This window comes from Rhinoraja longicauda, chromosome 1 (genome assembly GCF_053455715.1).
Source record: "Rhinoraja longicauda isolate Sanriku21f chromosome 1, sRhiLon1.1, whole genome shotgun sequence".
Classification (NCBI taxonomy): domain Eukaryota; kingdom Metazoa; phylum Chordata; class Chondrichthyes; order Rajiformes; family Arhynchobatidae; genus Rhinoraja; species Rhinoraja longicauda.
In genome coordinates, this window is record NC_135953.1 from 51,963,470 (window position 1) to 51,979,395 (window position 15,926).

Here is a 15,926-nt window from a genome sequence, read left to right on the forward strand (position 1 = left end):
GCTTTTTCCACGATTTAATGTAACAGGGGGAGAAAAGAGTTTTAAAAATTGTAGTTTAGTTTAGTTTAGAGATGCAGCGCGGAAACAGGCTCTTCGGCCCACCGGGTCCATGCCGACCAACGATCCCCGCCTATTAACACTATCATACACCCACTAGGGACAATTTTTACATTTACCAAACCAATTAACCTACAAACCTGTACATCTTTGGAGTGTGGGAAGAAACTGAAAATGTCAGAGAAAACCCACGCAGGTCTTGGGGAGAACGTACAAACTCCGTACCGACAGCACCCATATCCGGCGCTGCATTCGCTGTAAACAGCAACTCTACCGCTGCGCCACTGTGCCGCCGTCAAAGGTTAAGAAATTAAGTTATGCTTATATTCTTTAATAAATTAAAAAGGGCTTTGAATACACAATTATTTCTACTCTCCGATAGGAGAGAAGCAAAAAATTTTCAAAGATTAAGGTTTGATAGTTACTCATAACTCCATTGAAGTCAATGCTTAAAGGAATTTGTGCCTATTGATTCCTGAGCAGTAAATAGAAATTATGAAGAAATTTTAATTTTATTAGAGATATGCAGTACATCGATAGTTATACTCACTACTTTTGCTCAACAGGATCAATATCAAGACTATTAATTCCACTTCCATGGATTCGCTGTACATCCCTGTCGTTGTTTAATTCCAGATTTAACACTCTGGATAATAAAATAAAGAAATAAATATTTACACATTATGTTTTCAAAATAAATATATATTTTCGTTCACGTAAGTTTAAAAGGAAAATCACTGGGCCTCTCAGTCTTGAGTTGCACTGGACATCTCCACTTTCTAGTTGCACTTTTCCAATTCTAACATATCACTTTGCCAGAGAACGGACATTTACCACAAATCCTCTCATGCATTCATAATCCTGAGGGAGGACCGAAGCTCTCTTTTCAGATGCAACATGCCTCAAGCGATTAACTCCAATCAAGCCCCAAATGAAAAGAAAATCTAATCTCAAGAAAATCAATATTCAGAAAGTTTGTGTTTACCTTCATCAACACTGATTTATTTTTAACAATATTCATTTTCAATTAATTCTTTTTGTTTGAATTATTTGTTGCCTTGTGAACAAATTACCAAATGTATAAATAATTATAACAATAAAGTGATGCAAAACAATACTGAGATTAAATGACAGTGCGGAATACATAAATATTTCTCCTCTAAGAGAAAGAAACTCAGGAATTGGCAGGATTGAGCTATGACAATTAATGATAACTCCTTAGAACTTCAGTGTCCTTTGTTTCCTCCATCACCCAGTTGGACGAGACTGCCCTCTCTTGGTTTCATTAATATCTCTATAATTGTAGCCAGATTCAGTTCTGTAATGATCTCTTTTCCTGCCATGATATTGTTAACTCCTGAGTTGTCAAATCTCTTCAATCTCTTCCTCTTCTTCCTCTTCTTCCTTTACACGTGTCTCGTGGTTAGATTAACAGTAAACAATGTGAGATAACACATATACACTAATAACACTGCAGGTCTATCTCATCTAAGTACATTTTGTTTGTCACACTGCTTGATTGATATGCAATGCTTGATGAGCTGAAAATTTGGGATTGAATATTGGGAAGTTATAAACCAATATATTTAGTCTCTATCACCTAGTTAATCCCTCTCCCCTACTTCATCCCTCTCCCCATACTCTGTAAATAAATTAGAACATTTGTAACTTTGGCCTCTAACCTCACTTTTTTTTTTGCATCATCCAGTCAGAAGAGTGAACCAGGGAGTTGCCAAGGGAATGGTCCCTTCAAAATGCTGAATGGAGGGGTGGAAAGGTGAAGAGCTCAGAATTCTGGACACAGAATGAACAACTCCTTCAATGCTCACCATCTCCAGACCAAAGACATAGCTATGGAAATTTGCCAAGTTTCCCAAGCTACTCCTGTCTTTTTGTGGGATGCATGCAAAGTATTTTTTTCAGTTAGGCCCACTCCCTTAACTCTTCCTCCAGTACATTGATGACTGCAGTAATATTGCTTCTTGCACACAAACAGGACTCGAAAATGTTGTTTGTTCTGCTGCCAATTTCCACTCTGCTCGAACCTACACATGGCCCATTTCTGACTCTTCTCTTCCTTTGACTTAATTTCTTCCCACCCTGCTTCCTGTAGGAACTCCATTCCACTTGCCCAGCTCTTACATTACAGTTGAATTTGCTTCAATAATGACACTTCCTGAAAAGTGCCTCTGAAATGTCTTCCTTCTTCCTGAACCATGGCCTCCCTTCCACCAGCAGACACATATTACTGATATATTAGTTATCCCAACAGCATTGTGGGAGCATCTTCACAAGCAAGACTGCAGCATTTCAAGAAGATGACTCAACACCACATTTTCAAGAGCAGTAGAGCATGGGCAATAAATGCTGGCTTTACTTGGGGTTGCCCAAATTCCAGAAAATGTAAAAGGGGGAAAAAAGACCATAAACTAAGCACCATAGCAGAATCTGAAGCATGATAATCCATGTTGATATTCCGATGCAGTACTGTGGAATTGAAAGGAGGGATTAGATGAGATATTAATCAAATGTCTATGTCTGTCCACCAGGGGGTGCCACACGATGGCTGCCTCGCCTCACCTACAGTCTGTCTGTCCTTTTCAAAATTATTTTTGTTATTTTTGGTACGTTTTTAAAGTTTGAGTAAATGTTCTCTGGTTTGTTTTATGTGGAGGGTGGGAGAGGGGGTCGGGGGAAACTTTTTTTCAATCTCTTACGTTGCCGGAGATGCGATTGTTTTCCAGATCGTATCTCTGGTCGCTCTGCGGCCTAACATCACGGAGCTGGAGGTCTTGCCTGGGACTGACCTTGAGTCCCTGCGGGGGCAGGGGCGTGGACTTATCATCTGAGCCTGCGATCCCTTGCCTGGGATCGACGCTCCAATGCAGCCTGCGGACTTTAACGTCAGGAGCTCGCAGTCTCGGGATGAGACTGGTCGGGAGCTCCAAAAGCTGCACGAGATTCGACTGGTCCCGACCCGGGGTAGATCGCCGGTGCGGGGGAGCTGAGATCCCCCCCCGATGAAGGAGCTTGATCGCCCCGACAAGGAAGGCTCACTGCCGGCTACGGGATTAAGATCATCCCGTCAACGGAAGGTTAGACCTCCCGATCGCTGGAGGACAAAGAAGGGAGAGATTGATCTTTTTTTTCACCTTCTATCACAGTGAGGAATGTGGAGGAGTCACTGTGGTGGATGTTCAAGTTAAAATGTATTTTGTGTGTCTTGTTGCTTTTCATTGTTATGACTGTATGGCAAATGAAGTTCTTCGTATGTTGCAAAACATACTTGGCTAATAAAGTTTTATTGTGATTGTGATTGTGCGATTGTGATGTTATTTTGGGCTATTTACCATCTTAAATTATATTAAAAATAATGCTGATGCTGGAAATTTCAACTAAAAACGGAAAATCTTGGAAATACGAGAAAGTTACCTGTAGAAGGAGAAAATGAGAATTTGTTTTAGGTGAAGCAGCCAAGACTAAGCATAGACTAGGAGACCATTTTGCCGAACACGTGCTCTGTCCGCCAAGGCTTGCTGGAGCTCCCAGTTGCAGAAGGGTCTCGACCTGAAACGTCATCCATTCCTTCTCTCCAAAGATGCTGCCTGCCCCACTGAGTTACTCCAGCTTTTTGTATCTATTCACAGTTGCTGATCATTTTTAACTACCCTTCCCATTCCCCTTCTGAGCTTCTTGCTCTGGGCTTTCTCCATTGTCAGAGTGAGGCCAGAAGCAAACTGGAAAAACAGCATCTCATATCCCACCTGGGTGGCTTGCAACCTAATGGCTTGAACACTGAATTTTAAGTAGTACCTGTCCCCCACCCCCCCCCCAACAACCCCTCCCTTTCCTGTTTCCTCACCCCATGCCCACCCATCCCTTTCACCATCCCCCACCACCCCAGTCACTTTGTTTATTTTTCTCTTTGGCACTCCTCTCCCATCCTCTAGTCACATATATATTTTTACCCCTCTTTCCCCTCCCACTTCCATCATATTCCTCATTCCAGCTTTCCACTTCACTGCTCCATTTCTTTCCATATTACATACACCCTTTTGTATCTTTTCCACCTCCAGCCCTATTCACTATCTCCACCCATCTGCCAATTACCCACCTCATCCATATCCACATGTAATTTGTCTGGGTTTGCTTCACTCCACCTCTCTTTTCCAGCTTTCTCTCCCCTGCTCCATATGTCTGAAGAAAGCTTGACACAAAATGTTGTCTGTCCATTCCCTCCACAAATGCTGACTAGCTGTGTTCCACCAACAGTTTGTGTTTTGCTTACCCATTAAGCATTTAATTTATTTTGCGTAGAAGACAGAGCTTTCCATAAGTTAGGGTACTGCCCAATTCACCTCTAACTTATTGAAGATATTGGACGTTATCTGATACTTTACTATACTTTACTATACTTTACTTTACTCTGATACTTTACTATGCGCTACAATGCTGAGGGCAATATTCTGCACTTTGTATCTTCGCATTTGCTCTATCCATCGTACTTTAGTTTAATTTGATTGTATTTGGATAGTATCTCTGATCTGTTTGGCAAGCATACAGAACAAAGCTTTCCATTGTACCTCAGTACACGTGAAAATAATAAACCTAAACCGAACCTAAACATAAGACAGACACAAAAACCTGGAGTAACACAGCGGGACAGGCAGCATCTCTGGAGAGAAGGAATAGGTGACGTTTCGGGTCAACACCCTTCTTCAGACAGAAAGTCATGGGAAAGGGAAACGAGTGATATAGGCGATGATGTAGAGAGATAAAGAACAATGAATGAAAGATAAGCAAAAAAGTAACGATGATAAAGGAAACAGGCCATTGTTAGCTGTTTGTTGGGTGAAAACGAGAAGTTGGTGCGACTTGGGTAGGGGAGGGATAGAGAGTGAGAGGGAATGCCAGGGTTACTTGAAGTTAGAGAAATCAATAATCATACCACTGGGCTGTAAGCTGCCCAAGCGAAATATGAGATACTGTTCCTCCAATTTGCATTTAGCCTCACTCTGACAATGGAGGAGACCTAGGACAGAAAGGTCAGTGTGGGAATGGGTAAGAGAATTAAAGTGTTTAGCAACCGGGAGATCAGGTAGGTTCAGGCGGACTGAATGAAGGTGTTCAGCGAAACGATCGCCCAGTCTACTTTTGGTCTTGCCGATGTATAATAGTCTACATCTGAACAACGGATACAGTGGGTGAGGTTGGAGAAGGTGCAAGTGAACCTCTGCCTAACCTGAAAGGACTGTCGGGGTCCCTGGACAGAGTCGAGGGAGGAGGTATAGGGACAAGTGTTAGGGAGTCATAGAGTGACGATATGGAAACAGGCCCTTTGGCCCAACTTGCCAACATCGGCCAATATGTCCCAGCTACACTAGTCCCACCTACCTGCGCTTGGTCCATATCCCTCCAAACCTGTCCTATCCCTGTACCTGTCTAACTGTTTCTTAAACATTGGGATAGTCCCAGCCTCAACTACTTCATCTGGCAGCTTGTTCCATACTCCTATCACCCTTTGTGTGAAAAAGTTACCCCTCAGATTCCTATTAAATCTTTTCCCCTTCACCTTGAACCTATGTTCCCTGGTCCTCGGTTCCCCTACTCTGGGCAAGAGACTCTGTGCACTTACCCGATCTATTCCTCTCTTGATTTTGTACACATCTTTAAGATCACCCCTCATCCTCCTACGCTCCAAGGAATAGAGACCCAGCCTACTCAACCTCTCCCTATAGCTCACACCCTCTAGTCCTGGCAATATCCTCACAAATCTTCTTTGAACCCTTTCAAGCTTGACAATATCTTTCCTTTAACATGGTGCCCAGAACTGAATACAATATTCTAAATGTGGTCTCACCAACGTCTTATACAATTGCAACATGACCTCCCAACTTCTATACTCTGTACTCTGACTGATGAAGGTTAATGTGCCAAAAGCTTGTTTGACCACTTTATCTACCTGCAACTCGACCTTCAAGGAACCATGCACCTGCACACCAAGATCCCTCTGCTCTACAACACTCCGCAGTGGCCTACCATTCACTGTGTAGGTCCTGCCCTTGTTAGACGTCCCACAATGCAACACCTCACACTTCTCTGTTTTAAATTGCATCAACCATTCCACAGCGCATCTGGCCAATCGATCCAGATCCTGCTGCAATCTTTCACAACCATCTTCACTATCTCCAAACCACCTACTTTTGTATCATCAGCAAACTTGCTAATCTTGCCGTGTATGGCATCATCCAAATTATTGTTGTAGATGACTGTGACGGGCCCAGCACCGAACTCTGAGGTACACCACTAATCACATTCCTCCAGTCTAAGAAGCAACCTTCCTTCCATGGTGCCAATTTGCTATCCATTCAGCTATCTCTCCTTGGATCGTGTTGTATGCGACAGCTGGGGGTGAAAGGTAAGGACGAGGGGAACTCTATCTCTGTTATGACTAGGGGGAGGGGTAGCTTGGGCGGAGCTGCGGGGTACCAAGGAGACACAAGTGAGGGCCTCATCTATGATGGGAGAGGGGAACCCCCATTCCTTGAAGAATGAGGACATCTCGGATGTCCTGGTATGGAACACCTCATCTTGGGTGCAAATGGGGTATGGACGGAGGAATTGGGAGGAGGGGATAGAGTCTTTGCAGGAAGCATTGTGGGAAGAAGTGTAAACCTAAGAGAGACACAAAAAGCTGGAGTAACTCAGCGGGACAGGCAGCATCTCTGGAGAGAAAGAATGGGTGACGTTTCAGGTCGAGACCCTTCTTCAAACCGAAGAGACTACATTGCGAATGCTGAATGCAAAACGTAACAGTGGAAGAAGTGCCAGTGAATTGTTGGTTCACACAGAAGGACTATTTGGATCTCCGGATCTTTCGACTAAAATAATCTTTATTGACTCTGGTGAAAACGTTTTGATTTGTAACTCTCTCTGTCTCCACTGTCGCTACTTCATCAGCTGCGCGTTTCCAACATTATCCGTTTAGTTTACATCAAAAGCAAACTGCTGATGTTACAGTCGTTCACTCATGGAAGAAAACGGTTGCAGAGATGTTCCTGCGTGGTGCCAGGTGATGATTGCAAGAGCGAGCGCTCACTCCATCACTAACCTTCGGGTGGACTCGGCTCGCTTCACTCTCAGCGGCTCATCGCAGCCGCTCCGCCGAGCTGCCAAAAGGGCGAGCATCCCCGTGAAGCCCCGACCAACCGCATCGAACCTGAGCCCGTTTTATTGGCCAACCGAAGGATGCGAGGGTGGCGACCAGAAACCGGGGATCCCCCGCCAGCAATGCAAGGCCGAGTGCGGGGCGTTCACATGACAACGGCCTCCACAGCCGCCATGTTGAGAGAGGCGGGCGGGCGGGCGGGCGGGGGCAAAGAGAGAGGAGGCCGTTGGCTGCCGCCGCGCAGCGCACCAATGGGCGGCTTCAATGCTGAGCGGGTGCAGGGAAAGTGCCAGACTGTGAAGAGTCTGCGTTGTGGCGCTGCTCCGGCTATGAATCCAATCCGGACTCTACTAACACGCATGTTTGGGCTTGTGAAGCATCATGTGGGCACCGATCAGTTCGGGAACAAGTATTATTACGTGCCCCAGCAGAAGACGTGGACGGGTGAGTGGACGTTGACATAACTTATGTCATAAGTCATAATAAGGAATAGGAGTAGAATTAGCCCATTCGGCCCTTCAAGTCTACTCCGCCATTCACTCATGGCTGATCTATCTCTCCATCCTAACCCAATTCTCCTGCCTCCTCCCCATAACCTCTGTTCTGAAATCTCTACTGTACTGTACTGTACTGTGGGCGCCGCCTCTCCCCGAGACTTTGGGCTGGAGGAGAAAGAGCGAATATGTCGCCCCAATACAGCGTTGTGACAGCCGGCGTTAACTTGCTTGTAATGTTCAGCATCTCGGTTTCTGGTATTCGGCACCACCAGCCAAGAACCGATGACGTTTGAACTTTAGAAGGTTAAAATGTCAGTCACATATTTAACTGACAAGCCGAGGTCCTTGAATTTTAGATAGACACAAAATGCTGGAGTAACTCAGCGGGTCAGGCAGCATCTCTGGAGAGAAGGAATGGGTGACCCTTCTTCAGACTGATTATTTTACTTCTGCAAACCCGAGATTATCAAGAGAGTTTTAATTGTCATATGTACCGAAACTGAACTATTAAATTCTTCCTTGCAGCAGCACAATAGGGTTGTAAACACAGTACTCAATGGATAACATAATAAACAAACAAAAACGTTCAATAAATTTTAAAAAGCATAGTACAAATCAAAGTAAAGCCGAAGTCTTAAGTGCAACCAGGACAGTTTGGAGTTTAGTTGTTCATCGTGTTCATTATCTGATGATTGTTGGGAAGAAACTGTTCCTGAACCTGGACTTCACAGTTTTCAGATTCCCATGCAGTAAACCCTCACGATTACGGACCTCTAAATAACGAATTTCAGTTATACCGGACAGAGGCGCCCATATGTGGCAGTAGTTGGTGGGCAGTGTTGTAATGCAGCGTTGGGTGGTGGAACAGCTGGAGGCACAGAGAGAGAGCGAGCATTAAAACACTCTCAAGAGCATTGCATTGGGCATTGGTTTGCAGCAACTGCCACAAAGTGTGAATCTGTGGAATTCTCTGCCTCAGAAGGCAGTGGAGGCCAATTCTCTGAATGCATTCAAGAGAGAGCTAGATAGAGCTCTTAAGGATAGCGGAGTCAGGGGGTATGGGGAGAAGGCAGGAACGGGGTACTGATAGAGAATGATCAGCCATGATCACATTGAATGGCGGTGCTGGCTCGAAGGGCCGAATGGCCTACTCCACCTATTGTCTATTGTCTATAAAGTGAGGTCCTGGGATGTTAGATGCAAAAGCAGCGTGCGCCACTACACCTATGTTACCCTGGCAACGTGTGCCTCAGTTGCCTGGTGATGGCGCGAGGCTGCTGTTGCACCGCCCTCACTTTGGTGTTGGGGAAGATGCTGGAGTCAATTATTAAAGACGTAATAACGGCACGTTTGGATTGCGGTAAAAGGATTGGTCCAAGTCAGCATGGATTTATGAAGAGGAAATCCTGCTTGACTAATCTTCTGGAATTTTTTGAGGATGTGACAAGTAAAATGGATGAAGGAGAGCCAGTGGATGTAGTGTATCTAGACTTTCAGAAAGCCTTTGATAAGGTCCCGCACGGGAGGTTGGTGAGCAAAATTAGAGCACATGGTATTGGGGGTAGGGTATTGACATGGATAGAGAATTGGTTGGCAGACAGGAAGCAAAGAGTAGGAATAAACGGGTCCTTTTCAGAATGGCAGGCAGTGGAGAGTGGAGTACCGCAATGCTCAGTGCTGGGGCCGCAACTATTTACAATATATATTAATGATTTGGATGATGGAATTAGAAGTAACACTAGCAAGTTTGCAGATGACACAAAGCTGGGTGGCAGTGTGAACTGTGAAGAGGATGTTAGGAGGTTGCAGGGTGACCTGGACAGGTTGAGTGAGTGGGCAGATGCATGGCAGATGCAGTCTTATGTAGATAACTGTGATGTTATCCACTTTGGCGGCAAAAATAACGAGGCAGATTATTATCTCAATGGTCAGATTCGGTAAAGGGGAAGTGCAACGAGACCTTGGTGTCTGAAGTCCGCCATAATCATCCCACTGCCGAAAAAGTCTGTCATCAGCGGTCTTAACGACTACCGTCCGGTAGCACTCACACCGGTCATCACAAAGTGCTTCGAGAGACTGGTCCTGCAGCACATCAAAGCCAGCCTCCCACCCACCTTCGACCCACACCAGTTTGCCTACAGAGCAAATAGGTCTACAGGGGATGCCATCGACACTGCTCTTCACACTGCACTGACCCACCTTGAACACCAGGGGAGCTATGTGAGGATGCTCTTCCTCGACTTCAGCTCTGCCTTTAACACGGTCATCCCGAGCAGACTGGTCACCAAACTTTCAGACCTTGGATTTTCCCAAACCATCTGCCAATGGATCAAGGACTTCCTGACCAACCGCCCCCAGACCGTCAAAATAGGCCCTCACCTCTCCTCCACCATTACACTGAGCACCGGCTCACCACAGGGCTGTGTGTTGAGCCCCATCCTTTACTCCCTCTACACTCACGACTGCGCCCCCACCCATCCCACCAACACCATCATCAAGTTCCCGGATGACACGACTGTGGTTGGACTCATCTCAGAAGGAGATGAGACAGCCTATAGGGATGAAATCCAAAGGCTGGCAGCATGGTGTTCAGTGAACAATCTGGTCCTGAACTCCTCCAAAACAAAGGAACTTATAATTGACTTTAGAAAAACCAGTGGAGATTACGACCCACTCTACATCAATGGGGTCTGTGTGGAAAGGGTACCAGCTTTCAGGTTCCTGGGTACGCACATCGCAGAGGATCTTACCTGGTCTACCAACACCATCACCACAGTAAAGAAGGCACAGCAGAGACTCCACTTCCTGAGGATCCTCAGGAAAACCAACCTGCAGGAGAAGCTCATGTTGTCCTTCTATCGCTGCTCCATCGAGAGTGTGCTGGCATACTGTATAACCACATGGTATGCCAGCTGCTCAGAAAAGGACAGGAAGGCCCTTCAGAGGGTCATCACGACGGCCCAGAAGATCATCGGCTGCTCACTGCCCTCCCTGGAGCACCTGTTCAGCCTACGCTGCCTCAGTAGAGCAGGCAAAATAATAAAAGATCCATCCCACCCCGGCCACCGTCTGTTTGTTCATCTGCCCTCTGGTCGACGTTACAGGTCGATCAAATCCCGAACAAACAGACTTAAAAACAGTTTTTACCCCAGGGCCATACGAGAACTGAACACTACCTTTGCACTAGGCAACACCGTTAAAAAATCTTGTACTTAATATAATTGTATTTAATTGTATTTATGTATTTATTTGTTTTTGCATTTATTGCATATATGTTTGTACGCACCGTCAGGATTGGCTATTTTTTAATTTCGTTGTACTCGTTGCAATGACAATAAATGAATATTATTATTATTATTATTATTATTATTGTACACCAGTCACTGAAAGTAAGCGTGCAGGTACAGCAGGCCGTGAAGAAAGCTAATGTCATGTTGGCCTTCATAACGAGAGGATTTGAGTACAGGAGCAAAGAGGTTGTATAGGGCCCTGATGAGACCACATCTGGAGTATTGTGTGCAGTTTTGGTCTCCTAATTTGAGGAAGGACATCCTTGCTATTGAGGCAGTGCAGCGTAGGTTCACGAGGTTAATCCCTGGGATGGAGGGACTGTCATATGAGGAAAGATTGGAAAGACTGGGCTTGTAATCACTGAGGTTTAGAAGGGTGAGAGGGGATCTTATAGAGACATATAAAATTATAAAAGGACTAGATAAGCTAGATGCTGGAAAAATGTTCCCAATGTTGGGGGAGTCCAGAACCAGGGGACACAATCTAAGAATAAAGGGGAGGCCATTTAAAACTGAGGTGAGAAGAAACTTTTTCACCCAGAGAGTTGTGAATTTGTGGAATTCTCTGTCACAGAGGCAGTGGAGGCCAATTCACTGGATGAATTTAAAAGAGAGTTAGATAGAGCTCTCGGGACTAGTGGAATCAAGGGATATGGGGAGAAGGCAGGCACAGGTTACTGATTGTAGATGATCAGCCATGATCACAATGAATAGCGCTGCTGGCTCAAAGGGCCAAATGGCCTCCTCCTGCAGCTATTTTCTATGTTTCGCTGTTACCCAACGAGCTGGCGCCACATGGCATGCTTCCGGGTTGTATGAGTGTAGAGAGCGAGCAACGTGAAGTTGGTTTGACTACCAGGCCCATCACTGGAGCACCACATGTGGGGCCAGAGTCTGTAGGGGAAGTCACAGTGAAGTGTGAATTCCCGCTGGTTTAATCCTCCTCCCCCTCTTGCTCCGTGTTTCTTCCTACTCGGCCTTGAGTTAAACTACTTAATATTTCCCCCCCTGACTCGGTTTTAGTGGACAATCAACAATAAAGGACACCATTCCTTCCCCCCTGTGGTCCATTATAGCAAGGGTTTACTGTGCCTTTTTCCCGATCACAGGGATGAAATGTGAATGTTCTTGAGAATGCTGGCTGTCTTTTTGGGACAGTGTCTCCTATCGATTCCCTCATGGTTGGGGAGGTCAGCACTCGTGATGGACGGTAGAGTTCACCATTTTGTTGGAATCTCCTTTGTTCCTGGGCATTTGACTTGCTGAACTAAGCTGTAATGCAACCAGTCAATATGCTCTCTACCTGGAGAAGTTCAAGAGAGTATTTGTCGAGATAGTGAATCTCTTCAATCTTCTAATGAAGAAGAGGCGTTGATGGGCTTTCTTTATGATTGCATCAGTATGCTGTGTCGAGGATATCTGCACTGTTTGGCTCGTTGTAATTGCTTCCGATGAGATGCATGGTCAGTCAGGTCTGTTGCACACAGCGTCCCAATTTTAAAATGGACAGTGTGCTCCAAGCACAAGATATCCACCTGTCAATCTGTGTCCATCATATTCTCCGTTACCAGTATAAAAGCAGTGTAATTTGCTCCAAGTAGGAATGGAATTTGAAAGCTTCCACCTTAACAGCCTCAAGAAACATTCAGGCATCATTCAGAACAAATAGATTTCTATCGTCAAGTTTCATGAGAAATTTATCTTGCAGTCAATGTAAGTTCTGCTGGATGCTTTTTTTTGTCAGAGAAGAGTGGAGTGCACACTTCAAAGGCTGTGTTCAATGACCAACTTAAGGATTGCATGTAAATTAGTGAAAGGCCAAAATTTTGATATGACAACATGATTCAAGAAATTCAGTCGTCTTATCGTTATCTACAAGAAATGTACACCTGTTCAGCTTAGAGTAACAGGCCAAAGCTGGTGCATTTCTTGCAGAGTCCAGGATGAGATCATCAAGAAACAATGTGTGCTGTAAACTTCATCTGGCCAAACAGTTTTTATGCACTCACAGGAAGGTTTGCGGCTTATGCATGAGACACTCTTCCCAGATTCCTGCCACTGATTGACTAAATCAAAATATGGTTATGAAAAGTAGTCATTATTGTAATGTGGTAAATACAGCAGCCATTGTGCCCACAATAACCAGATTTTTTTTAAAAATTGTATTAGTTTAATGATAAATATTAGCCTGTTCTCTTTTTTGATAGTGTCATAGGATCTTGAACACCCATCAAGAGGGCAAATGGGGATCAGTTTGGTGTTTCATTCAAAATACATCACTGGACAGTATTCAGTTGTTATTGAGGCATGCACTCCACGTATCTTTGACAAAAAAACATTAAAAAAAACAAAAAATTACATTGCACGTAGACTAGGTTTCTCATGAAACTTGCTGATTTTTTTTTGATAACATTTACTTTTTTTCTAATCAAAGAGTCTTGATACTAATTGTAAAGAAAACAGATATATTTAAGTTATTTGGCATTTTTCATGACCTCAGGATTTTAATCCTGTCTGAACCAAGTGATTAATCCATACTTTATTTTATAGTTCCTCATGCGGTATCCTTTTACACCAAGGCAGTACAGTTCCTCAACGAAGTCTTAACCAATTGAATACGTAATGAATACTTTTTTTATTCTAAAGAGTGTGTTGCTAGTATTATTATGCCATGAGTAATAATGTTGTGGCAAGGAGTAGAGGGGAATATTTTTCAGTAATTATTTAATTGCAGCTTTCTTTTTCTCCAGGATAGGAAATGGTAGAAGAGTAATGAACCTGAGTACTGTTTCACTACAGCAGACTGGCCAGGAGATGGCAGAATTTAAAAAAATCCAAAACCACGTTAAAAAGTATGTACAGTAAACCAAGACAAAATATTTGATGCTGGGAATTGGAAGCATATTAGAAAAAGTTGGTTATTTCCTTTTAAGGTAGCTTTTCACTGTTTGACACTGCTGTAGACCTTCTGGCGAGGGTGCCACAGCAATGCTACTAGATAGAATGTTTCAAATTCATACCCAGCAAAGATTTTGATTTTAGAGATACAGCGCAGAAACAGGCCCTTCGGCCCACCGAGTCCGCGCCGCCCAGCGATCCCCGCACATTAACACTATCCTACACACACTAGGGACAATTTTTACATTTACCCAGTCAATTAACCTACATACCTGTACGTCTTTGGAGTGTGGGAGGAAACCGAAGATCTCGGAGAAAACCCACGCAGGTCAGGAGAACCTGAGTCTCCGGCGCTTCATTCGCTGTAAGGCAGCAACTCTACCGCTGTGTCACCGTGCCCCGATAATGGAACAACAATCTATATTTCTATTAGTATAAGAAAATAACTGCAGATGCTGGTACAAATCGATTTATTCACAAAATGCTGGAGTAACTCAGCAGGTCAGGCAGCATCTCGGGAGAGAAGGAATGGGTGACGTTTTGGGTCGAGACCCTTCTTCAGACTGATGTCGGGGGTGGGACAAAGGAAGGATATAGGTGGAGACAGGAAGATAGAGGGAGATCTGGGAAGGAGGAGGGGAAGGGAGGGACAGAGGAGCTATCTGAAGTTGGAGAAGTCGACGTTCATACCACCGGGCTGCAAACTGCCCAGGCGAAATATGAGGTGCTGCTCCTCCAATTTCCGGCGGGCCTCACTATGGCACTGGAGGAGGCCCATGACAGAGAGGTCAGACTGGGAATGGGAGGGGGAGTTAAAGTGCTGGGCCACCGGGAGATCAGTTGCGTTAATGCGGACCGAGCGCAGGTGTTCAGCGAAGCGATCGCCGAGCCTGCGCTTGGTTTCGCCGATATAAATAAGTTGACATCTAGAGCAGCGGATGCAATAGATGAGGTTGGAGGAGGTGCAGGTGAACCTCTGTCTCACCTGGAAAGACTGTTTGGGTCCTTTGATGGAGTTGAGGGGGGAGGTAAAGGGACAGGTGTTGCATCTCGTGCGGTTGCAAGGGAAAGTGCCCGGGGTTGGGGTGGTTTGGGTAGGAAGGGACGAGTGGACCAGGGAGTTACGGAGGGAACGGTCTGCGGAACGCAGAGAGGGGAGGGGATGGGAAGATATGGCCAGTGGTGGGGTCCCGTTGTAGGTGACGGAAATGTTGGTGGATGATATGTTGGATCCGCTGGCTGGTGGGGTGGAAGGTGAGAACGAGGGGGATCCTGTCCTTGTTGCGAGTGGGGGGAGGGGGAGCAAGAGCGGAGCTGCGGGATGTAGAAGAGACCCTAGTGAGAGCCTCATCTATAATGGAGGAGGGGAAGCCCCGTTTTCTGAAGAACGAGGACATCTCGGAAGCCCTAGTCTGAAACACCTCATCCCGGGCGCAGATGCGGCGTAGACGGAGGAATTGGGAGTAGGGGATAGACTTTTTGCAGGGGACCGGGTGGGAAGAAGTGTAGTCCAGATAGCTGTGCGAGTCGGTGGGCTTGTAGTAAATGTCCGTCACTAGTCTGTCTCCTGTGATGGAGATGGTGAGGTCCAGAAACGGGAGGGAGATGTCAGAGATAGTCCAGGTATATTTAAGGGTGTATCCAGGTGTATCTATATTTCTAAGTCAGAATGGTATATTATTTGGAATGAACCAACATGCGGTGATATTTTAATGAGCCTTAGCTTTGGGGTGATGTCTGCGGAGCTGATGCGCTGCAATGCCGAGAACTAAATTCTGCACTGTGTATCCTCCCCTTTGCTCTACCTATTGTAGCTTGGCTTGATTGTATTTATGTATTGTGTTATCTGATTAGATAGCATGCATAACAAAGCTTTTCACTGTACCTCAGTACACGTGACAATAATAAACCTAAATCTAATAACAAAAGAGATGCTGTTGTCATAATGGCCTTGGTGAGTAACTGCAGAATGGATTGTCGGTGGTGCAAGCAGCAATCGTGGGGTGACAATGGTGG

The 15,926-nt window shown here is 45.2% G+C and overlaps 2 protein-coding genes across 4 annotated transcripts in view; one reads left to right on the forward strand and one right to left on the reverse strand.

The window, feature by feature from the left end:
- The window catches only part of ercc8 (excision repair cross-complementation group 8), a 30,247-nt gene extending 22,834 nt beyond the window's left edge, over positions 1-7,413 (reverse strand). For both annotated transcript variants that reach the window (XM_078397245.1, XM_078397254.1), the window contains exons 1-2: positions 7,169-7,413; positions 608-703 (exon numbers count right to left, since the gene is read on the reverse strand). In XM_078397245.1, coding sequence (XP_078253371.1) covers positions 608-703; positions 7,169-7,245 — 173 coding nt within the window. In that variant the 5' untranslated portion in view covers positions 7,246-7,413. The remainder of the gene's footprint in view (positions 1-607; positions 704-7,168) is intronic.
- Positions 7,192-15,926, forward strand: part of ndufaf2 (NADH:ubiquinone oxidoreductase complex assembly factor 2) — a 61,639-nt gene continuing 52,904 nt past the window's right edge. The window contains exon 1 of one of the 2 annotated variants that reach the window (XM_078397277.1): positions 7,192-7,669. In XM_078397277.1, coding sequence (XP_078253403.1) covers positions 7,306-7,669 — 364 coding nt within the window. In that variant the 5' untranslated portion in view covers positions 7,192-7,305. The remainder of the gene's footprint in view (positions 7,670-15,926) is intronic. The other variant, XM_078397267.1, reaches the window with a different exon arrangement.